The following is a 25,317-nucleotide window of genomic DNA, read 5'->3' as shown; positions in this document are numbered from 1 at the left end:
GAAAAAAAAAAAAACTACTTGCCACTTTGTCTAGCTTAATTATGAAGCTTAGCTGCTTTTCACTGACTTCATTCTGTCTAACCCAGTGAGGTTTTTAGCTTGCATGCTATAAATCATCGGTAAGATTAACAACAATACATATTAAGATGATCTATGTTTTATTGCTGCTCAGCTGAACGTCAGCTAAGTAATTATGGCTATGAAGCTATATTTGTTTTTCCATAATGTGATCCTTTAAGTCACACACATTTGTAATGAGGAATATCCACTTCAGTCTCTTTCAAGAGTAGTTTTTAACTGCATTACATCATTTAATATGGGGTTGAAAGTTCATTACCCAACACACAAATCTTTTACTCCAAAAATTCTGTAACTTTAAGAGGATCTAGGGAAAAGTTAGAATTATCAGCACTGCAGAAAGTAAATATATATAAAATGTGTCTTGGGGACTGAAAGGCTGCAGGAGATAGCAATGGAATTTAGGACCTTCTACTTCTAAGTCACTCTTTTCATTATGTACTCTATGAGTAATAATTGAGTGTTGTTACTACAAACTAGTTGGTATTAGCTCCATGCCCTGAATCCAGATACTCATGGATGAAGCCCAGATTTTTTAAAAATCATTGTACAGTGGGAATTCTTACTGGCAGTTGCAGCAGAAGCGTTAAGAACTGGCAATGCAGAGAAATTGTTATGTACTCTGAGGTAGAGTGCTTTCAAAAGAGTGTAAGTTATATTAATGTGTGATAGTTGATGCAGTTTAGGTCTGAATAGGCAAAAAGGTATTCAATACCACATAACAAAATTTGACAAAAATGCTCCATGTTTGTTGGGACTGGAGCTCCAAGAAATAGACTAAGGAAAAATTGCATTAGCTAAGTGAGATAGCTAATGCTGTGTGACAAAGTACATTACTGCTGTCCAGCCCAGTCTTACATAACATTCATTTAATGAGGTGCAAGAAATAGAAAATGCTTTAATGAATATGCAGCTGGTGCCAAATTGGATGGAGATGCAATAATAAAAAGATCTTTGGAAATACAAATGAAAAATAACAAACTGAAATTCAGTGGAAAAACAATATGAGTTGCTCACCATTTCACAAATGTGGACAAAACACCTCTCTGCATGGATTGCTCAAAACAGCAAGTGATACAGGGGAGCTCTGGAGTCTCAGGAAATGACGGAGGTCAACAGTGAATTCTTAAGTACAACTTCAACTGTTTCCCAGCCCCAGCAGAAAGAGATGACGATCCATCACTGTAGTACTGAATGATTCTCCAATAAGATGATCTATCTGGAAAGACCTAAGTATGATAGCTCATATAAGAAATGGATGGCTAGGGATGAGAATGGAATGGATGTAAGACCTGTCTAAAGGAATAAGCGTCAGGTGATTTTATCCTACTGAACACAACACGGCATCATAAATAAGCTGAAGAGACAGAAATACCTCTCAAGCTGTTCTAGTCTGTCAGCTGGATCTATGAATCTAGGACAGAAAGTAAGTAGAAAAAAACAATCAAACCCCGCAGTCACTATGAACCAGGAATCAGAGTCCAAAGAAGTTGTAAAACTCAGCAGAAACTGAGGAAGTCATCAGCTAAAGAACTTCTCTGAATTGTGGTCCCTTTGACCTGCCAGGCCACAGAAATATGGGAACCACAGTCAGAAACACATAGAACCAGTGTTTCTCTTCTGCCTGGATGTAGAGAGTGCTAATACCCTTTCCTCCCCTTCTTTTTTTCACATACAGGAAGATGCTCAGAAAGTGGAAGAAAGAATAATCTGGTCTATCTGAAATTAGTGGTGCCTTGAGCTAGATGTTCATCTGGAGGACCTTCAGAGATCTCTTCAAAATTAAAATATTCTCTGACTCTGCCATACCATACACTGTAACAGAATGTAACTATGAAATTTGTGCTTCATATTTATTCCTCTGTTTTGTACTGAATTTCAGAGAAGTGTGACTGAATGTTGACATTTTGCAAATGAGCTGTCGGGGGGTACTTGAGTAATAAACTCGGATTTATTGAAACGTGGGTGTTACTGAGTTTACTGATAACCTTATTAAGAATTCTTTTTCACCCAATTTCAATAATCATATTCTAACCCCATCTCACCTTAACCTTTTGTTTCCCGCTATTTTGAAAATAGGGTATTATCCTTTAGAGATAAAAAGTAAATGAGAATTAATACATATCACTAACCTTGGTGTAAAATCACTCAAATATTTGGTTAAAGTATCATTGCAGGCAGTAAATTAATGAAAGCTATGTGCTTTAATCTTGTGTCTTGTAATGTGTTCTGTACTGATTCCAGAAAAGAGCTTGTGTAACTACTGTTTTACTTTAGAACATAAACTGAAGAAAACAAAAGTACCCAATTGGTAGATTTTTATTTTTTTATATGTCCACGGGAAGATGAGTGGCATGCAGAATTCATTCATAATTTAAAATATAAGTGGAGTTACTCAGCACAGTTATGGGTTATCTACTCCCAGACTTCTATATTTCAAAAGTAAATGTTTGTTAGAATTAGAAAAATTAGATAAAATTAGATAAAATTAGATAAAATTAGAAGTGAAGTTGCTCCCATAATCTTAAAGTCTGTTCCATTAAGACTGACAGTTTTATCCTTGACAATGAATAATTAATTTGTACAGTGTTTTAATAAATAATTTGTCAGCTTTCATGGTAAAAATTGGAAGCAAGAAGTGTTTCACTACTGAGACAGTATACTGCTCTGTCATTTGCACTGAAACAGTTATAGATAAAATTTAAGCACATCTAAAATAAGCCAAGTAGAAGATATTTTAATGTATTAATGTCAAGGATTCTGATCTTGATGGGTTGTTGCTGACAATTTCTAACTCTCCAGTAAACTGTCATTCAATTGACAAGATTAATCTAGTACAGCAAGTAAGGATTAGCTGTCTGGTTAAAACATGTGAACTATTTATCAGAAGCACTAGGGGACTATGTGCTCCTAAATTATTGCAAAGGAAGAGAAGCTTCAACCTCACATACTGCTTGGAGCATATCTTTACTTCTTTATGCTTTTACTTTATGAAGCATCTGTCTATTTCTTTCTGCTTACATTTCTTTAACTCGCTTTTTCATTTGTTAAACAGTTGAGGTAAACTGAAGCAGCAAAATTGCTTAGTTATTGATATTAGATGCTGCAAACATTTTCTGTTGAAGTAAAGGGAGGTTCTTAGGTTAGGGAAATCATAACGTGAGATAATCCACTGCTTTAGAAAAAGCCCATCAGTATCATTCTGAAAGAACAGGTTTGTCTTCGTAAGATTAGTAATGAGATAATTCAAATATTCCTTTATATGATTAAAGTCATATAACTAAACCCAACTATTTGAATTATTTTGAAATGCAAAACATTTTAAGAAACTCCAGATTATCAACTTTATTGATGCTATTCTCTGCTATTTCTTCTGGTGGTGTTCACTGTCATGATTAACAGGAATGTACCCACAAACAAAGCAGAACAGAGTAGGCAACTGTATGGAAGTTGTTGTTTTGTTTTTTTTTTCACCATTCCAAAGGTGCATTTTGCTTCACTTAACGTACTGATGTGAACTACAGATTTTTTTCTGAAAATTATTGTTTTCGATGAAATCAAAGATCTTGCATTAGTCAATGTTTTGTGAGAAACAGCATAAATTTTGAGAGATGGGCAAGTGGCCTTAGAGATTTTTGATGTTTCTTTGAAAACTGAATCATAGGAACTCTGGGAAATACTTTGTATTTAATATTCCATTCTAGTTATGGCCTTACTATTCAATGTGATGGTTTTAATTCACTAAAACAACTTTTAGCTCACAATACGTATTTTTTTATGCATAAGAAATTATATTTTTAAAAAGTAAGCTTACAGATCTAACTGATATCCTGTTTGCTCTCTTCTTGGCCTGGTTACTTAGGTTTCATTGTAAAAGTAGTCAGCAGTTCTCATCTCCTTTTACAGTGTACAGTATAGTGTTGTTTCTTTTCCCATCACTAAAATGCATGTTTGATGACAGTCACTGAAGAGATCTCTTAATAGTGATCTGATATGAAAAATGTTACACACTGTTGCAGATGAAATCTGTAAAAACTAGCTCAAGACTCTTCTTATATCATGTAACGTCTGTAATAAGTCTGGGGAAGCCCAGTCAGTCTTTGAAGGCAATAGCTTAGTTTGCCCATCTGACAACATATAAAGTTTCATGCATCACTGCAATATGTATTACACATTGTGTGGGATCAGCAAGGATAAAAGACCTCTACTGAGGTCATTTCACCTGTTGTACAAATACACTATCTTGTGTATTCCTCTCAAAATATGTAAATAAATTTTGCAAGAAAAGACACATAAGGGATTAAAGGGAGACTTTATTATATATTATAAAATGTATTTACTAAGCAATAGTTTTCAAATTTAGCCTACTCTGTCTTATTATTTCATTAAAGATCAAGAGCTAGCCAGGGAACTAGAACTCTGCAAAAAAAACAGTATTAAAATAAATAAACAAATAAATAGAAATGCTCCATCAAATCTTTTTCCCCTTATTCTTTTCTGGTAGAGTATACAGACAAGCAGTAACTTCACCTTCAATTTTCAAGGAGGTGGGAAGCTGCTTTTGGTTCTGCATTTCAGCCACTGGAAATGACCGTGGAAAGATCCGAGAAAAACATGGCAATAAGCATCAGAGATGAAACCTTGTTCAGTTATTCTCTGGCAGGACAGATATGGTTACCACATACCATCTGGGGTGGAATGGGCTGCTGCAGCTCACCATGAGTGCAGTCAGCCAGGCTGACCAAAAACGAACAGAGCCCCACAGCCAAATCAGGGTGGTTCCTAACTCCATTGCTGATGGAAAAGCAGATTTTTTGTTTGTTTTTCTTTCTTTTTTCTTTGTTTTTTGAGGGAAGAATACTTATGGAAATGAGAAGTTAAGCCATAAATTGGGTAAATAATTTAAAAGTGGTGCCTGTCTTCATAAGTTAATGCAGTGAGTGGCCAGAAGACAGTGATGGAAACAATTAGATGGAATGACTAGAAATTATGACATGCAGGGAAAAGAAGAGCACCTTCAGGTTTTTTTTCATCAGAAAGAACAGAATTTTCCAATATGTAAAGAGGGCAACTGATACCAGCCTTTTCCCTGAGTACTAAAAAAAGAAAATAATTTGTATATTATCTGTGAGAAATGGTCTTTGGGAGCATGATCCTGTTTAGAAAGGGTAGACATGGGTCTGTTGAAGTCTTTTCCAGCTTTGTAGCAATCTGATTTTTAATTATTCTTTTTGAGTGTCAGTAATTTTACAACATCCAGCATTTAAAAAATACAGTGGGATCCTCTTTGGGAAACAAATAAATTAAAGAAAAACAACAACAACAACAACAAAACTGCCCTTATCTGAAAATTAAATTTTAGCATCTTTCCAGTAAGCAAAAAAAAAAATACATGACAAGCCACAGTAAGTCAAAGACAGGTACATACAGAGAAATAATATCTGTAGATACTATTCTCTCAGATAAATTGTAGAGCAGAAAAAAAAAATATTTAGAAAATTGGAAACTTAATAAAAAAGGAATAAAATTTTCATGTTTTAATTTATATTAACCACTAAAAGCTTTTATCTTGATTAAAAATGCTTTAAAGTGTAGCTGACTATGCAATAATCTGACAAAATCACATCCATAATTTAAATTTTCCTGCTTTATTAGATGGTCATCATGTGTTTCTGAGTAACAGTAGCAACTATTGGTTATTAGAACATACTCAGAATGAAAGTGGTATAATTTGTCTTATGTTTTGTACAGAAGGCATGAAGTGAACAGGGAAACCTCTGTAAGGGAATGACAGTTTAGAATGTGCTTAGAATGGCAGGGGGGTTGGTACTAGGTGATCCTTCAGGCTCCTTCCAACTCAAACCATTCTATGATTCTGTTTCTTTCTGGAATCATGGAAAATGAAGCAAAACGGAAGACCTTAATTTCTATATAGAAAATCCAGTAAAACAATTGTGAATTGCTCAAAGGAGAAAAATGACATCAGAAAAAATTGTTTGACCTTATTTAAATAATACATTTTCAATTACTAAAATGCTCTCTGGGAAAATCTTTTTCTGTCTGAAAGGTACAGCCAGGTTTTGCTGACCTTTACATTTCTTGGCATGCTTTTTTTAATCACTCTTTAATTTGCTATTTTATCTGCATTTTTCAAGTGTTTTTGTCTAGGAAGCTTTTGTCTTGAACAATCAACTCAACGTACTTTCACGTCAAGCCTGTGGTAAGTGTAATTAGAAATGTTCTCAAATATTGCATCAGGAACACAGAGAAGTCTGTGTCCTGGCAAGCGATTAGCAAGGAGGTGCTCAGATCTCGTCAGACATCAAAATCCTGATACTTTAAATTTCCATCACAGGCACGCTGAATCACAGAAATGGTTTGCTTTTAATGAGTGTGATGCAGTGCCTGAGAAGTCATGCATGAAATCAACTTACCAGTGATGGACCTTAACTTCAGGGCCTGCAACCAAGAAACCTCTTCTTAAAGGCTCTTCCAATGGCTTTTACAGGCTCTTCCAGCTGTTTGTAAAGGCTTCGCATACATTCTTTTCTATATCGGTTGGTGTGTTGAAGGCACCCCAGTGTTTCTGACCCGCAAGCTGTGGACAGAGCAGTCACCGGTCCCACAGCAGAGCACCAAGCATCAGGGCTCTTCTCTCATAGAGCACAAGCCTCGTCTCCTCACCTTCCCAGCCTGCCCTCCCTGGACAGCCCACAGCCAGCCAACACACCACTTCAGTCTCACAACCTAGTCCTAGTTTCTTTATAACCATGCCCTAGATCTGCAATGGTCCACAGACTTCCAGCATCAGGGAAAAAACTCAGTAGCTAAGACGTTTTTCCAAAGGACCTATCATGTGAAGAATTCACTTTCTCTTAATTAAAAAAAAAAATAAAAATAAAAAATGCAGCCCTACTCTTACACACAGTATCAAGGCTATTTTAGTGAAGATGTTAGGATCTAAAAGCTGTCTAAATAGAAAGAGACCCTTATCACAATTTTTGTTATGTGTCCTTGCACTAGAGGGCGGAAGATCACTTGTTATGATGGGGAAAGCTTTTTTTATTTCTTTTAAAAATAACAGAATCTGCAAAAACTGGTAACACTATCAGAGGCGTGACATCCAGTTTCTTCTTTATTAAAATAAACAAACAAAATTTATCTTTGACACAACTAAAACAGAAAAACTAAAATTTAAAGTTTTGGAATAACAGGTAGGTCATTTTCCTTGAGAACCCTTTTGTTATTGGCTTTTCCTTATGAACCCTTTCATTATTGTTTTTACTGAAATAGCTCAGTTTCTCAAGTTGGATTTAAAATATCCTTTTATTACATTCTCCAACTTCTTGTCAGTATATTGTTAATTTTCATTTCATTAAGAAAATTATGAGCTAGAAAAAGCAGTAAATCCTCTGCCTTTGCTTCTTTCCCCTTTTGAAGAAATGTCTTTTAGCATAAGAACAGATCCCGTGGAGGAGCACACAATCTACCTTGTGCAGATCATGTTTTCTTTCTGGAAAGCATGCTACTGGTTTAATTTGCCATCTCTGTACGTGGCTAATTTTATAGCTAACCTAGCCTTCATATTTGCATTCTTTGCCTGGATACTTTTGTGCATTTCACACAGGCATCCCCAGTTACCAACAGCCTTCTCTATTCTGCTTTTGGTATTTTGTGCTCCAACTTTCTGCATACAGGTAAGAGAAAAATGCTTCTTTGGTAGATGTGCCACCCTTTGTCCCTCACTGTTTCCAAATTCAGTTGAGCCTTAATAGGTTTTAACAACAAACTGTTGACTTTTTGTACCACTGAGGTCTCATTTGTATTTTGATTTTTATAGGATATGCACGTGAATGAGGAAGAAAGACTTAGTTTCACCAGAATGGCCCTCAAGTACCTCCAGAATGCAATTACTAGAGTGAATTTTCAGGACTTAATAATCATTAAATATATACATATGCATGTGTGTGTGTATATATATATACAAATGTTTTTGAAAAAAACATTATTCTCCAAAAAGAAAAAAAAAATCCTTTAAAACATAAAACAGCATTACTCACATCTGAGAGGCCCTTAAGTTTGTTTCTGAACAAACACAACATCTTCAGACTTTTCATAAATCTAATCTCTTCAGATACTATGACAAAACATTTGCAAGACAGATAAAGTTCAGGGAGCCTTTGCAGAAAATCTATCTCCCTGGAAATATATTTTTTTTATTTTTGTTACTATCTAAGGCTATGCACTCCAATTTTTCTAATTTTTAAAGAGGATAAAGCTTTTCAGTCAACACCTTTACGTATTTAATTTGGAACATAGAGATTGTGTCAGTTTATTTGCAATTTTACTGATTTGTGTCTGTGCGTATGTGTGAACAGTTCATTTTATGATATACCTGTTTTTAACATATGGAGGCAGCTGATAAGGATTTTAATTCTATTTGAAAGTACACATACCATATGCCTCGGGTGATTAATCATAACCCATCTGCTGCTTTTATTAGTTTCTCAAAACAAAGGAATTGGTGGGTTAGTGTTCTTCCTAGAGCCAAAGAAAGCAGAAAAAAATGCTTTTTATATAGCAGGTCTTATTTTTATGTCTGCTCAGCTGCTTACATCGATTAAGTAATCAACAGGGGCTGCTTGTCATTAATAAATACAACACAGGAAAGCAGCTGGGAGATAAAGGGCAGCTCGTGTCTGAGAACTAAAAACAAAAAAGTTGTACTTGCAACAGTTTCATGGCTTATGAAAGATGATGGCCCAAAGTGCTGTCTTTTAGACTAACCAGGTGATGCAAATGGGACATCCTGACACACGCTCTCACCAAAGCCTTCAAGGGCATCCCTCGGGTGTTCAGCATCATTCCTCTTGCACAAAGGCTGTTGCACCCCTGAAGATGCCTCTTGTCCTACACAGCTGATTGGGATGTCCTGGAACACACACCACAACGTACCCCCTGCACTGTGATCCCCCACACCATCCATGAAAGAGCTGCTGCCTCTCTCTGCTTACTCAACCTTCACATCAGTGAATTCATGAGCCACAAGGTGACCAGAGCTGGCCAAGGAGGAAGGTTGGAGAGCTGGGCAAAATCCACAGGGCTGATACCAACCACGTGAGGCAGTGTCCCTGCCCCACCTGCTGCCAGCGCAGTTAACTATAATTCTCACCTTGCAATTCATAAAAACATTACTCGAGCAAAACATGGCAGCTGGAGGGCCAGCACCCCACCCTGTCAGCTCTGCCCCATCACACTGCTGCTAGCACCTCTTACTCCTTGAGGCAGAGTAAGACCAGAGGTGACGTGCTCTGCATATACTTGAAATTTCAGCCTTGCGGTTTTTTAATGTGGCCTGTCACAACTCCTGTTACACTGCTTGTGAAAAAGGGAAGGTAAGGACCGAGCATGGACAGCTGGCAAAATGTATCTCCAGTGAAATTTTTGCCCCAAAGCAAGCTGTTATGAAACAAATTTCCCTCTTCCCGGTGTTTTAGCTCTGGGATAATATTTTAGTATATGCAAACACAACAGATTATGAAAATCGTACATGCATGCATAAGGAATATAAATGCTTTATTGCGTTTAATACTGTGTATTTACTAAAAATAATAATAAAAAAAATCTTGAAAGTAATGAAAGATTTAAATAATTTATGGCAAAAGGTGAGCACTCCTGCCCTCCCTCCCGCCCCCACCTGCCCTGCTTCCCAGGGCTTTCCCACACTCCCAGAGGTAAAGTAAAGCCAACACACTGGATAGCTTTTGCCTTCAGGCAGTGTTGCTTGGTAGGAAAATACTGTATTATTTTGCATCAAGAGAAATGTCTAATCTCTGTATTTAGCTTTTGTTTATGTAAGTAATACAGTATTCAAAAGTAATATAGAATTCATCCAAATTATTATGGCCTTTTGTTGTTCTTTAAAAATAAAATTTAGAAAGTCTTGTATACTAAAAACCAAGATTCAGGATTTTAAACTTTTTGTTGCTGGAAAGTATTCACAAAGACTAGGGTTAGGGTCTCTGTAAAGTAATAGCTGTCTGTGGTGTCACATCAGATGTGAAATTGGTTTAACATTCCAATGGAAATCCATATTAGGCAACTGTAATGCTGTAAAAATAATCTTTCAGAGAGAGCCCAAAGCCTACCAGGAGCCATATTCAAGCAACAGAACCAGACTAATCCATTTTCTCTCATATCTACTTGTTGTTCTCAACATTAATTCCAGTGACCAGATATGAAAGATTAGTACACTTATACGAGAAAATGATTTTACACAGACTAAATTCTCTACAGAACCTAAAAGGTTTTTCTCCCAAGTATTGACATAATAAAACATCACCCACAATTGCACTAGCTCCTTATAAAGCAAACAAAAATGTGAATAAAAGGTCCCCAACCACCACAAATACAAGCAGTTTCAGGGAGAAAAAAGGCAATAAGCAAAAGCTAAAACATCTAGAATTCCAGCAAGAGATAATTGAGAACATACACTTAATCCACGTAAATAGCGCTGCAATTGAATACAGATCCACTGCAAACAGGATTCTTCAGAAAGGATCTTTATGTGGCTCTTCCTTCAGAGGACACAATACGAAAGGCAAATCTTTTGCCTGTTTATTTTAAAAGATATTATATCTGTTTTATTGCAACTAGCATAAAGAACTTGAGAAAAAAAAAAAAAAAACTAATTCTAACTAGTTTGTCATAACAAATCAAAGACAATAAAGAGAAAATTCCCCTTGGCCTTCAGTTGAATACATGGCGTTCACTTGTCAAATAACTAAATGAAGCGTGGCACGTTGACCTGGATGTCTCTATAAAACTATAATATTTATATCAAATGCACATACTCAAATCTGCTTATTGTCTTTCTGCTTAGTGTTCTGATCATGCCTTCATCTGTTGACCTTCTAAAGCCTTTCCTTGAATACCAGTAGCAGACTGCTGTGGTTGAAATCAACATGGTCTTATAGAGTCTGACTGGTTTTCATCAGGAAAGGATGGGTCTCTGCCACTTTGTCGTACTAAGAAGAGAAAATAAATGTCCGACACTGTACACATGGTCTCCCTGTTTAGCTATTAGAGCAGTGGAATGCCTTCTTTACATATACCAGTTTACAATAGATTTCTAGCTGTTTATACTTTTTGTTATTAATCTAACTTTATTCAAGATTCTATTTATTCATTCCAATTAATTGAAAATTTTACACATGCTTGTGTCTCTCCCCTGCCATTCAGATCAACGCACGCCTTATTTTAACATGAACTCCCCTCTTAGATTAACACAAATAGAGCAATAGGTACTGTAGTCATAATTTGTATGAAGAGGGGGAAAAAACAAGAAGACTTCGACCAAAGGAAGGACCTCTAAAAAACACTTACTTAGCTCATGTGTATAGTGAGACTTCCAAAGAGCCACAGTAACACTGCATCTTAACCATTAAGTAAAAGCTGGCTATGTGTTACACATATGACAGAAGTAAAGACCGAGAATCACTCATCTGTAGTGGACACTTCTGGACAACAACCACCTATTCAGACACAATAGGGCGATTTTCTTTAGAGATAACTACAGTCCCCATTTTCCACTCTGCCCCAGCAGTGAGCGGGCTGTGGGTAGACAAGAGGCTGGGAGGGACGCAGCCAGGACAGGTGACCCAGACTGACCTGAGGGGTATTCCTACCAGGTAACATCATGCTCAGTGACAAAACCTGAGGCAGAGGCAAGAAGAAGGGTGTTTTTTTTTGTTTCAAAAGGACTTGGAGAATGGCTGAGCATCAGTATCCTTGTGAGAGGTGGCTACAGATAGCCTTTGCATTGCACGGATTTTCCTCCTCCTGTATTTCAGCCTACAAATTTTCTTGTTTTTGTTCTTCTTCTTCTTTTCCCCGCCCTGAGGAGAGGGGGAGAAAACTGTCTTAGGGTCAGCCCACCACAGTCCTCCACTGCATCTACTAAGGCAGCAATTTCATGATGTTCACTGGGCTGCGTAACGCAGCCTCCAGCTCTCATCCAAGAACTCTCCAAAACAGGTTAAGGAGACAGCTGAATCGAGTCCCCATCCTCACCATCAAATTGACTACTTTATTAAACCCATTACATTGAGTTTATATCTCCAGCTTGGCTGCCAGTGGAAACACGCCCAAATATCACTCCAGAGATCCAAGATTTGATGGCCAACAAGAATTAAGTTCTTCACTTTAAGAATATAATGCTTCAAAAACTGTGTCCACAAAATGACACTACTATGCAGTTAATTAAAATTAAAAGTGACCACAACAAGATTTGCCACAAATAAACCAATTTATTACTTTTTGGCAAGTTCCATACAGCATGAGCAAGGATCTTTCGCTCACTATATTAAAACATTCTTTTGCTTTACACAGATTGTAAACATCAGTAGCAGCACAAACTGTTGGTACAGGCATTCCAGGATTCTGGTCTCTCTCTCTTTCAGGTAAAGAAACAAGAATGAAAAACCAATAAACCAAACTTCTTTCACAAGGTATCTATGAAAAGCAGCATATGCATTTCGTATCAATTTTGAGCAATACCAAGAAGGGTATTTCAAACTATTATTTTTAGTGAAATTCAGTGGTATTATGAATAGACACACCTTTCATGTATTAATGTAACCAATTTTTTGTTTGACATTAAAATCACTGTTTCATATAATCAAGGTAGTAAAAAAAATCTGCAGTAAAATAGCTGTTATAAATACAGCCATATTTGCTATACTGTATCAGATAAATAAGGATGTAACAAACTCTTGATCTGGTTAATACTTGGTTTATCCCAACAGGCACCAGTCTAAAGAACTTATAATATACAGGTTCTCATTGTTGAACCAGCTCCTGTCCACCCACCAGACTTCTGCTATAATTTTTTTATTTTTCTCTCTCAAAGTGCTTTAAACCAGACATAATCTGATCCATAAAGTGAACATTTCTCTCTTTGAGTAAGAGCAGATTTTTTTTTTTTTTTAATTTTTAAGTCCCAAGAAGGTCAATCTGCTGGCTAAGTTCACCGAAGGATTGCAAAACATGCAGTTAGCTCAAGCTTCAATTCAGGGCATACCTGTCTAAATTTGGTAAGAACTGCTTTTCTCCATACCAACTTATCAGCATTAAAATAACACAGACAATTATGATGTTATTGGCAAAGGCTTTAAAAAAAAATCTATTGTTAAAAACAACTGATTGCATTACAGTAATGCTGCTAATTTTGAAGTCATAATTATAGCAACCTCAATACAAAAATCTTCATTTCCAATGTAAAAAGAGAAGCCATATTTAAAAAAAAACACAAAAAAAACAAAAAAAACACCCTTCAAGTCTTCTCTGTGCATAATAAGGAGCAATGAAAATAAAATTAATTCTTTTGCAGCTCACCTTCAAAGTTACTGGTATAAAACAAAGTGGTTATTTTTATACCTGTATGCAACTGTCTCTTTTAAGCTTTGCAAAATACTGCCTTTTAGGTGACACTTAGATCAGCAGATCCATAAATGATGAGTTCAGATAAATTTCACTACCTAAACTGAAGAAATTGAGGATCTTTCTGTTTGTAAGATTTCTACATTATCAAAATGCACAGATGAAGATTAAGAAGGATGAACTCGCATCAATGCTACGATGTACATAAACAGCAATCCTCTTCCAAACAGATTTAGTAGTTGGAAGAGCATCAAGTGTTCCTACTGCCAGCTGCAAAACAGAAGTGAATCCATCAAACCTTGGCAAAAACTTAAATAGAAGTCCATAAAATCGTATGACTGTTTGCAATTCCTTCAGCCAAGCAAGAGATTCTACTACTGAATTTCTCTCCAGCTCTTCCCTGCCCAAATAAAGAAGCAGATCCCTATTACAGTATTAAAGCTAGATTCTGATGGAACTAAAGAAACACTGCAAAGGATAGTCTGTCAATCTGAACAAACCATTTTTTTTAAAGTTCTCAACTCTTCCATGATCATGAAAATCTGCCAGAAATAACGTGATGGGAACCTTCAGGTAACCTTAATTCTTCAGTAGACTGGAGATTAATCAAAACATTTACTGCTGAGTATTTTCACTGTGGCATGGGATAAAGCTCTATTAAAACAAAAAGTTCTGATCTATACAGCCAGCATTTTAGAGATTAATACCAACAAGTTCAAAATACTGTTGCATTGTTTGCATTTTTTGTTTGTTTCAAATCAAGAGCTTTTTCTGATTCACAGTAAAACCCTGGTTCATCTTTTTTTATTGTTAATCCTTTCCAGGTAGTTTTACTTTACAGTCTGTCTGAGAATTGTTTGGAGCCCAACGTATCAAGATGCAACTGTTATCCATGTGGATTTGTTTTTTTTTGTTAGCTGCCGTTTTCTGTAGCAGAGTCTGTTAGAAGTTTTACAGAATTATAATGTTCTCCTAATCCATAGGCATGTCTCATATACCTAAAAAAAAGTTAGAAAACAAATGTTTAGTTTAGCTAAAATATACTGCATGACAAACATCAAGAGCACTCGAAGACAGCTTAAGTAAATTCAAGTTTTAGCACAGGAAAAAAAAGAGTGAAAATAAATATAAATATATACGGTCAATGAAGAGTTTCTAATTTTGGTGACTTCCAGACATAAATTGGCATAAGCTTTGAATAAAAGTTAAGTTTCCTGATGCATTTTTTAAAAATCAATTTCACAATGATTTTGGAATTAGCAGGTAAAATAACCTTGCAGCATTCTAAAAAGTAGTGACTGAATCACACTTCAGACTCATTGTCAGCATTTTAAGAATGTTAATCACAATATCTTCAAAGTTAAATTGTAAATCACAACTACCATTTCTGAAAAAAAAAATGAGTATTGATCTTGCAGGTCAACGTCAGGCATATAAATGAAAATGAAACAAAACAAATGAGAATCAAAGGTGAGTTCTCTCATACAGAAATAAATGCACTAATTTTAAAAATGGGTAAAATGACACACTTACACAAGTGTTATTGGTTTGCCTGAATATTCTTCACCAACAATAATGGACGGGGAATCCATTTGCACTACTTCAATAGGTGTTTGCAAAATGTGCGACAAAGCCCTTAGCTGTAAGGCATAAAAAGAATTCAACAACAGGATTAAATCCAACATGGTGAGGAGGGAAGAAAACAAGATATTTAGTTTTAGCAAATATGAGTTTAGGCATAACATTTCAAATTTTGTTAGAAATTAAATTTTGTTAAAATAAGCAAAACAGCTTCAACTTTTTGAGGTGTAATTTAAAACAGGTTGCCATAAGTTAATTATTGTTTTGATGATAAAAACAGGTAACGTTGTGCTAGCTTTAGTAATTTAATAACTGCTATTGTAGAAAGCAGTAAAAGATAAGAAGCAAAGGCGTAAATGAAAACAAATATTTTCTCAAACTCAAAGTTTACATTACAAAAAAAAAACACTGCTCCATCATAGTCAGCTTTGCTACGATCTAAGTCTGCATAATAAGATGCTTTCCCCTTAAGAAATATTCTTCCCCCTCACCTTCTGTCATTCTTTCTAGTGATATTTTAGACAACCAAATTCTTTAACTGCTATGTCATCACATTTTTCAGGACAGCAGGGGACCATCAGAAAACCTACTGATGTGGGGAAACTATTTATAGCCATAGGAGAAAGTTCCTGATAAAATTATGAATGTGTTTCCTTATGCCTACAAGTATTATTTCTTCATAAATCCTTTTTTGAAGATATATTGATAATTTGTGAAATTGTGAAGTGAGTGAATACTTACTTCCAGTTGACCACCCCACGCAGCCGTATTTGCTATATCATCACAGTATTTTTCAAATTCCTCTGTGGAGAAAGAAAAAGTCAACTTTTAGTAGTTCTCTCTAAACAAGCAAAGAACAAGCAAGTGAGGAAAAATACTGATCCTGAAGTGAAAAACTAGAACCAGAAAAGTCCAAATGCAGGAAAATATATATGCTCACCGAAGAGATGGAATAACGTTTGCTAGAATCCTTTAATAAAATAAAATTACGACTCAGGTGTACCAAGTAACAAAGTAAATCTTCTGTGTTCTGTAGAACACAGCAGAACCAACGAAGTAATAAAGTTCAGGAACAAACATACCAATTTGAAGAATAATAATTATAAAATAAAGTTTTCTAAAGTCTCTTATGATACAATTCTTACCTCTGCTATACATGTTTCCAGTAGTGGGGTTTGTAAGAAATGGCAGGAAGTCATCAAAATGACTTTGCATATACTTTGCCGTTTGGTTTCTCAGAGTTGTAACAGTCCAGGAATTCTGGCGATCCTTGAGCTGATCTTCGATAGCTCTGTACATGCAGTGGCCATCGGAAGGAATCTGCTTAATCTCCAAGTGTCTTGCTGCCAACAGGGAGGCAAGTTTCTGACTTTCAACATGTCTAGCACCTGTTAAATTCTCGATCTCAGCTTCAGCTATCCTTTCTTCTCTTTCTTTCTCCAAGGCAGCTTTTTTTTCCTTAGATTGAAAACACATACAAATTACATCAAATATTAAGATGTCTGTACAGTTCTTGGCTTAGTACTTGCCTCTGACTCTTCAAATGTTTCCCCAGTATGTTCATGTTTGTGAAATGTTCTGCTGAATTATTACTACTAAGCCTCAGAATCCTTCTAAACCTAAACACTAACAAATGCTAGATGACCAATACATCCTAAAACTCAAATATTTACAAAAACTTCAGAAGTGAGCTTCCTTTGTTAAATCTGTAAAGTCTTACTACTTCCATTTTTCCCCCCACACGGTATCTTACATATTTTTCATACGAATTTCACTAAAATACTAATAAAGAAATAAAATAATTTGTTTTAGACATTTTTCCTATCTCCTATGTCTTTTTATCTCCTATTTTGATTCCTATTTTTATCTCCTATTTTTTCCCAGCTCATGGTTGAGCATAAAGAAGTAGACCTTTAAAAAAAATCCTTACATATTTCTGTGTAGCAACCCTACAGATTTTGAAGACACACAGGAGGTACAAAATCAATACTGAATTAGCCAGGTGATGTCTCCTGTAAAATTGTTAAACTTCAGTTATATTAATTTAAACTGAAACATATTTGTAAAATGTTTAAACATTACATACCCTCCTCTTCTGTGCTTTTGATATTCGAGGATGCTGAATCTGTTGTTCCAGTTGCTCAAGCTCTACATTTGCAACCCCATCAGTTACAGAATCTATCTGAAAAGGAAAAAAAAAAAAGTGTTAAAAGTTTCTATTAGTATAAATAATAAATGAGATGTGCGTTTCCTGAAACAGTTTTAAGCTGTTTCCAGGTAGTTCCAGAGTATATTTACAATGCTTTCCACAAAGATCCATGTAGCACAAAGCCTGTCAAAGCTGCAAGTCAAGCATTTCACACCCCAACCCCACAGTAATGGGCTTGAATACTTTTTCCACTATTCCCCAGAAAATAAATGATTATGAAGCGCATAGCTCAAATTTAATTCAAGCTGTGTGAACACTGCTTATAGACTGCACGGGAAAGTTTTCCTCGCCTTACCAACAAATGAATGTTAAGCTTAAGCACCCAGAGAACTGTTACCCAGTTCTGTAACAATTAAAGCAGGAAAAGGCTCCACCATCCATAACAAAACATAAATACCAGTTGTAAAAGACAGAGGGTTGACCTTTCTCGAAAAGAAAGTCAAAACTAATCTCATTATGGTATCAACCAGATGTCGCCTTGGCATGCGCAGTAATACTTCCAACATGAATAAGGAAGTTGAGAAATGAAAGAACCCATATACTTCAAACCAAAATCCTCTCAGGGAAGTCTATGACCATGGCAAAGACGTTAGCTTGAAAAGTCCTCCATCACAATGTTTTGACAGCTCGTTTAGCAAAATGAAACAAATTCCTGTAACTAATCTAAGACACATTATGTTTAATGCTTACAAAGTAATCACCTCCTTAAGCGTCTGAGCAAAGACTACTATGTAAGATTTTTATAGGGTCATAGTGCTTGCATAGCAGATGATTCTCAGTCAACATCATTTCCCTGAAAGTCATTCACAAATCTTTTTCAGTCTTGTTTTCAAGCAAAAGGGCAATCTGCTTAAGTCTCCATTAAGTTACAAATCTGAAAACACCTGGTCCAGAAAGAATCACACAGACAGATTTTTGTTTCTTTACAAGATTTACTTAGCCAAAAGCCACATACTGTTATGGAATCACTCGAGGAGACAGAAAAGCATGGAGCATTAGCATCAGTCACAGAGAACCATATTGCACCAATTTAGCCGTAAGCTGTACTGCTGTTTAGGTGGACAAAGTAGGAGAGAGGTGGAGAACAGGCCTACTTGCACAAACTGTACTTAAATTCAAGCACACAATACAAATAAAGAGATCTCAGTACTGGATATACAGAATTAAGTCTATGGATTGCAACAATGGGATTCACTTTATTTATTAAGTTATAAACGTAGGTAAATTTTTTATAAATTGTAAAGTATTTAATTGTATCTAATTTACTCCACTCAGTATTTCCCTCAGTTAGATTTGAGTAAAACTAAGCCTCTGTTAAAAATTAAGTGGTTTGCCATCCAGCTGGAAACTGGAATCCAAGTAAGTAGCTATGCTGTCAACACGGCAGAACAGTAGCATTTGAGCCAACTCCCATGTCTGCAGAAAGTGTGTTCTTAAAAACAAGGTCTGTTATACTGCAGACAGAATTGCAAAGACAATCACACTGCATTAGTCAACTGCCTGTCAAAGTCCATCAATACCCTAGTAGCCTACATAAGATAATTAGAATTACTACACAACTAAAAAAAAAAAAAAAAAAAAAAAAGAAAAATCGTTAAGAAGCCTGAGCTACTAACATACCGTAAGAGCAAAACCAAATACCGCTCACCAACAAGAATACAGCTAAATAACCCTTCCAGCGTAACAGCTGGATCTTTCCAGAATTACCAACACTGCAAGGAAAAGAAGAAATGCTTTAAATCATTACACATTACTTTATTATCATTTTAAAAAGTTAAAGAAGTCCTAATACAAATTGTATCTGTGTAGCTCCAGCTGAAGTTAAGGCATATACCTTATTCTGCTCAGGTGTAGCTTCCTTCAGCTGCTTTAACTCCTCCTTGTGCTTCTGTTCAAGTTCTGCCTCTAGTTTGGCAACTTCATCAGCCAGCTGTTTTCGTCTCTTTTTATCATTCTTGGGAACAGCATTTTTCATGCCTTGAATTTTTGCTGTTAAAGAAGCAGTGTGATAAAATGTTACCTCTAAATATAGCTACTCCACAACCATTGGAGGAAGGAGGACTGCAAGTCTTAAAAGAAATTACACGTGTCAAGATATCGCAATTATCACATCTTAAAATCACATACATTTTCTTAACAAGACACAATCATGACATCCAAAGAAGAAAACAACTTGTATGGGGTTGCTATTAAAAATACTTATGAGTTTTAACAACACAACAGACCTCAGCCTGTTTCTTTCAAATAAAATTATTTGGGCATTGACTTCTCAAATCCTGTCACATTAAAGATGTGTATGTTTTTAATAACAGACTGAAAGTAAAAACAGAGATTACCTGTCCTTAAAACAAAGTTTCTAAAAGCTGAATGGGTACTCAAGAAGAAAAAGCATCAATTTGCTTAAGTTCCTCAAGTATTTTTAGGCCTTAAGTCAAGGCTTCATTTCTTTAATCACAAAATAGTTTGGTTAGAAAGGATGTCTAGAAGTGATCTAGTTCAACCTCCTGCTCAAAGCAGGACTGATGTCGAAGTTAGATCAGGTTGATCAGGAATTTATTCACATGACTGTGGAGTATCTCCAGTGATGGACATTCTGAAACTTTTGGGGGCATTCTTTTCTATTATTCAACAATTCTTGTTATGAAAATGTTTTCCTTTTTTTTCTTCCAAAGAGAATCTTTCTTCTTACCACTTCCAACTCTTGTTTCTAGCCTGTTCACTATGCTTTGCTTTGAAGAGTTCAGCTCCACCTGTTCCATTTGGTAGTGGAAACAAGCAGATCCCCCATAACCTCTTCTCCAGGCCGAATAAACTCAGCTTCCAGAGCCTTTGCTCTTACAAGAATATGCCCTGATAGCCCTCCTCACTTCTGCATTCACTGTTACAGCGTTCCAGCACTAGCTGTTTAACACCCTGCTTGCCATTCATCACTAGTACATTTTTACTGCCCTTCACCCTTGACTGGGTGATGACGATGATAATGAAACTTTTCAAAAAGAGGCCACAAGAATACTTACACTAAAAGATTTATGTCAAGTATTCGGCCTCACAGATGAAGCACTTGAGTTAGACAAAGACGCAGTTCTGTTCATAAAGACTGATGTAATGAGGGAGAAAGAAATCCATGCACGGACTCACCAGTACGTAAGGAGAGTACATTGTGGGGTGGCAGCTACAAGGATCATTAAGTGGAAGAGACGCTGGGTTCTCTGAGGCTGAGATGTACCTTACATTAATTCTTAGGAACAAATTGTTTTGCTGTCAGTTAATCACTGTACTTCTCAGGAATGTGTTTTTCAAGTGAGTAGCTTTAAGTTACCTGCCTCTCCATCAAGAAGACTGAATCAGTCTTCTGTAAAGAACCTGCCATCCTTTTAGGCAGGGGAGGACTGAAATTCCTCAGCATCTCCCAGCTAGCGTACCATGTGCTCCAGGTACCTAACCTAATTCTTGATTACTACCTGTCTTTTCAGTGTCACTTAACTTTAGGGGATGAAAAGCCATCTCAAAATACTAAGTTCCTATAAATTTAATATGTAGCCACATAGTTTCTCTCCACCTCTTTAACCCTTTAATAAGAAGGCTGCAATTGACATATTACATACCAAAGAAACCAAACAAGGAAAAGGCCGTATCAATGTAGCTAATGAAAAGGCTATAATCAACAATGAAACTCAACAGAATCCAGCTGACAGAACTAATTATGTTAATATATAATGGGGCCAGTAAACAGGGGCTCATGAACGAGTCAAGGGTGGCACTGTAAGTCCACATGGGTCCTCTACTCCAGGTATGGCTGAGCAGGAGGTAGAAGCTCAATGCAGATCAGCCGCATTTGGGATGATGAAACGTGGCCGCATGGGCAGCAGGGAGGCATGCTTCCCCTCAACTTCAGGGCAAGGCAGCGCAGTGCTGGCGCTGGAAGCCAGGCTGTTATGGCGGGGCTGCCCATATCAGCGCTACCTCACCCTCCGTGCCCTTCCTACGCGGCCAAACACAGCTTTCACACCTCGGCCGGCAGGCAGCAATATCACGACTATCGCATTCCTTCCTGTCGTGAGCGATGCCCCTTGCTCTCCCGGAGCTGGGGCCGCTGTAACCCCCCCAAGCACCACGAAACCTTCCTCCTCCCCCCGCAGAGCAGGGCGCTAGGCGGGGAAGGCCGCTCCCTCCTCCCGGCGAGGCGCCTCACCTTGGAGCTCCCGCTTCTCCTTGCGCTGCCGCTTGACGAGCCGCTGCAAGGGCCCGCCGTCCTCCTCCTCCTCCTCGGCCCCGCAGCCCTCCATGGACGCCCGGTGCCACCTCCCGCCCCGCGCACACGGCGCCTCAGCGATAAAGGGAAGCGGCCGCCATGACACGTCCCGTCCTTCCCTTCCCTCCCCTTCCTTCCCGCCGGCACCGGCCGCTCTCCCCGCCGCTGTCGCCGGGGGGCGCCGGTAGCCAAGGGCTTCTCACCGCTCCTTCAGCCGCAGGTATGGCCGCCGGAGCCACACCGGACGAGTTTCTGCTTTGTAGGGCCGTGAAGGGGGGCAGGGGATGTTTAGGGGGAGAGCAGCCCCCGTCTCCTTTCTGCCCCCTGACGAGAATAACCGCCGAACTCCTCGCTCCGACCTCCTGTCCAATGCTCGATGAGGAGCTTATTTAACCTGTTGACTTTTGTGCAAAATATACAGTATTATGTACATGTTTGTTTATTTATTTATTTATTTATTACCTGGAGTTAATTAAAGCTACAAAGTACCTTATAGACTCCGGCTTTTCCAAGTTTGTGTCTCCTCGCCACCATGAAGTGATTTCTCATTACCTCTTGTCTTTGTATTACGGTAATTATAATATCTCTTGTCTTTTTATTATAGTAAAACCCAAATGTCTTGTTTGGGATTTAAATCCCCACCGCAAAGTGTGCTGAAGAGCACGCAAACCTTCCTAAGGATGTTGTGGGAGCTACAGGTTGCTGTGAGTTAGCGTGGAGTGAGTGAGATGCTCTGTTCACTGCTGCCACTGACGTTCTTCTGTGTTCAGTTAATCTGGGTAAAAATATAATTGAAAACTTTAATAATTGTTTTTGAAATTATGTAAAATGAGCATAAATCTTGCAAGTGGAAATGTCTGTGTTCATCTGTTATGGCATTGCTATTATTGTTTTCCACTTGAATTAGCAGATCCTCTGCAACAAGTACAGTGCCAAGCGTGAAGAAAGGAAACTGACCTAAAGCAGAATTGCAAGATGATGGGTCAGACTCCTTTGCTACGTAGAACTACACAATTATCTGTATCCTGAATATATGCTCTATTTTTCCCTCCATTTGCCTTTTCCTGCCTGTTGGAATAAAACCAGATCACAGACCTTATCTGGATTGTCAACCAAAAAAAAAAAAAAAAGTCTAATTGAAAAAGAATGAGGAGGGGTTTGTTTCCAGATAGAAAAAAAGGCTAGCACTGGAACTCAATAGTGTTGGCCCTGTAAGTATTTCTGTATACTACTAACAAATACAGAATAAGGACAAATCCAGATTTGGGATAGATTTGTCTTGATTAACATATATATGTACTCTATATCAGTTTGTTAATGACCTGTTTGTCACACATGTATGCATATATGAATATGCTGATGTAATACATTAAAAATGCTTTATATTTAAAAATAATAAATACTGTTTTTGTCTCCTACACTTTTTGTCAGACTTCTGTCACATCTTCAGCAGTAATCTGAAATATATATAAAACAAATACCAGTGAGTTCCTAAACTGACCAAATGCAAAGTGTTGTAATGATAGAGATGGGCTGATACAAGTGATCTCATGATACACTACCCACATTTGAACACCACACATCTTAATTATCAAGGTTTCATGAGACTGGAGATTTTAGTACACAGTAAGTATGAGGGAGTACATTTTAGAGACTAGTCGTATAATAAATGCTGGGGAGGTTGTGCTACACAGCCAGCTAAACCTGAGTTTCCTCTGCTTCCTTGAAGCATAGAATGAATGAAGATTACTAAAAAGAGCACTGCCATTGCTAGCAACAGGCCACAGGCTCAATGCCAACTTCTCAAGGCCTCAGTCCTGTTCTACGGGGTTTGTTATCAACCTGTTGTGAGAACCTGACCTGTGAATGGGAGCTTGGTGCCAGACATCTATTATGAACTAGAGTTTAATGTGGGATAACAGCAAAGGCCTTGAAAATACTGGAACAGGTTGAAAACCGAGAGCCCAACAGTATAAACAACTGGTTCTCATAGCTATGAGAAGGACTCCTCCGAGCATACCAAAGAACAGCAGCTAAGCAAGAGAATAACAAATGAGCAACAGGAGGCGTTTACTGAGACCTGAGAAAGGAGGGCTCCACAGTACCACAAGGTGTGCGTACAGCTTAGGGGTGTAGTCCAAAGGCTGCCTGCCAGCTGTCTCGGGCAAACCATCATTATGGGGATCTGCAGTCATGATGTGGGGGTATTGACAGGGCTGCAAGTGTGCTACCTGCTCTCCCTGCCCGTGCTAAGGGTCCTGATGCCCCCTGCCCACTTGCCCCATGATCTCTGGCTCCTTAAGGATGTCTTCACCTGCCAGCTCATCAGGAACATGTACATCAGGATCAGGTCCATGCATTTTTTTTCCCCAAAATATCCTGTGCCTTTTTCCTGTCCAGCACTTAAATAAAATGTTTAAATAAAGCCTTACTGTGTCTAAGCTCAGTTCAGCTGATTATGGTTCCTGGGCAGAAAGGATGATTTAACAATAAGGTCATAATAAAATCTAACAGTTAGAAGCTGGGAAAAAAAAAAAGGAAAAAAAAAAGGAGAGAACTGAAATCTGAGGTAACTAACTTTGAAGCACTTTATCTAGGATGTGATAGGTTCACTCACACAAGTCTTTAAATCAAGTCCGGGTGCCTTCCTATGGATATGCAGTAGCTCATCTGTAAATTACAGGTTCCATGCAAGAAAAGTTATTAAAATTCTCTCAGAATTTAAAGAAGTCAGACTGGATTATTATAATCACCCTTTCTGGTATTAAAATTTAGGATTTTATTAATCTGTTTTGGAAAGAGAAACTCAAACCTCCCATCCAAACCAATGATAGCTATAAAATGGTCTGTACTAAGCATCGTCTGGCTTACATGGTGTCAAAATAGAAATTTTCAGAATTAAAGGCGCTTTTGAAATGTGCCTCAACATTGGCAAGTTAGTCACTGAAGTCATTGACCGAGGGTTACCTTTGATAACAGCTGACTGGGACAGTGAATTTACAAGCTGTTTTGTTCTCTTTTTTTTATATTAATTTTCTGAAAATGAAAGCATGCATTGCTATTTGTAGTATTATACTTTGACATCATTTCTGGTATCTTTCTCCCAGTAGTTTCCCAGTGTTTAGTAAGCATGCTGAAGTTCAGGAGGACCTTTTGTTCATAGGTATTTTATAAGTAAGGCAGGGTGGAACCTGTAGTACTTCCGGCACTGTGAAAATCTAGATTTTGTATCTTCAGTACCAAAATCAGTAAGCTAGTGCTGCGTAGCAGGCAGTTTTCACGACAGCAGTAATGAGCATCCACATCTTACTTCAGCTGAATGGTATAAAACATTGGTCAAGCAAAGAAGCTGTCTTAGTACTTTTAGATAAATGTGTATCTCATTTCCCTCCATTATCTCCCAGATGTTTCTTGCTGGTTGGACATTGAAGTAAATTACGGACTTGGTTGTAGCCATACACAAAATTCTTAAAGTGGCTTAATTGTTTCACTGAGGTTTTGTTGACAATTTCTTGACTTACATGCTATGTAACCAGTCTCTCCGGATCATTTGATCCAGGGCATTGAATAAGAAGTAGCTAAATTTTACTTTTCTCAGTGTCATAAATCAGCTTGTAGTAAGATTTGCAATTATTCTGCATAAATTAAGAAGTATACATTAAGTTGCACTGAAGCCTCCACATAATATGAGGCTCAATATAGCACATTTTAATTTGCTCCTAAAACCTGACATGGTATATGTGCACGTTAAGATGTT

At 37.4% G+C, this 25,317-nt stretch overlaps 1 protein-coding gene across 1 annotated transcript; it reads right to left on the bottom strand.

The window, feature by feature from the left end:
- Window positions 1-12,366: 12,366 nt before the first annotated feature.
- OTUD6B (OTU deubiquitinase 6B) lies at window positions 12,367-21,718 on the bottom strand. Its single transcript, XM_040546447.1, has 7 exons — window positions 21,501-21,718; window positions 19,143-19,297; window positions 17,186-17,281; window positions 16,245-16,557; window positions 15,841-15,902; window positions 15,052-15,158; window positions 12,367-14,516 (listed from the first exon to the last, which is right to left on the bottom strand). Exons 1-7 carry the CDS (start codon window positions 21,592-21,594, stop codon window positions 14,432-14,434), a joined length of 912 nt encoding a protein of 303 aa, XP_040402381.1. The 5' UTR covers window positions 21,595-21,718; the 3' UTR covers window positions 12,367-14,431.
- Window positions 21,719-25,317: the final 3,599 nt, after the last annotated feature.

Source organism: Cygnus olor, chromosome 2, assembly GCF_009769625.2.
Source record: "Cygnus olor isolate bCygOlo1 chromosome 2, bCygOlo1.pri.v2, whole genome shotgun sequence".
Classification (NCBI taxonomy): Eukaryota; Metazoa; Chordata; class Aves; order Anseriformes; family Anatidae; genus Cygnus; species Cygnus olor.
This window is presented reverse-complemented; position numbering and strand designations above follow the sequence as displayed.

Bases quoted from the DNA above. Each gene is read 5' to 3' on its own strand.
- OTUD6B (XM_040546447.1), bottom strand. From the start codon at position 21,594: ATGGAGGGCTGCGGGGCCGAGGAGGAGGAGGAGGACGGCGGGCCCTTG. The intron at 16,558-17,185 runs GTATGTAATGTT...TTTCAATCTAAG, and splicing joins CAAAAGCACAGAAGAGGAGG to GAAAAAAAAGCTGCCTTGGA. The intron at 14,517-15,051 runs GTAAGTGTGTCA...ACTTTTTTTTAG, and splicing joins GGCAAACCAATAACACTTGT to GTATATGAGACATGCCTATG.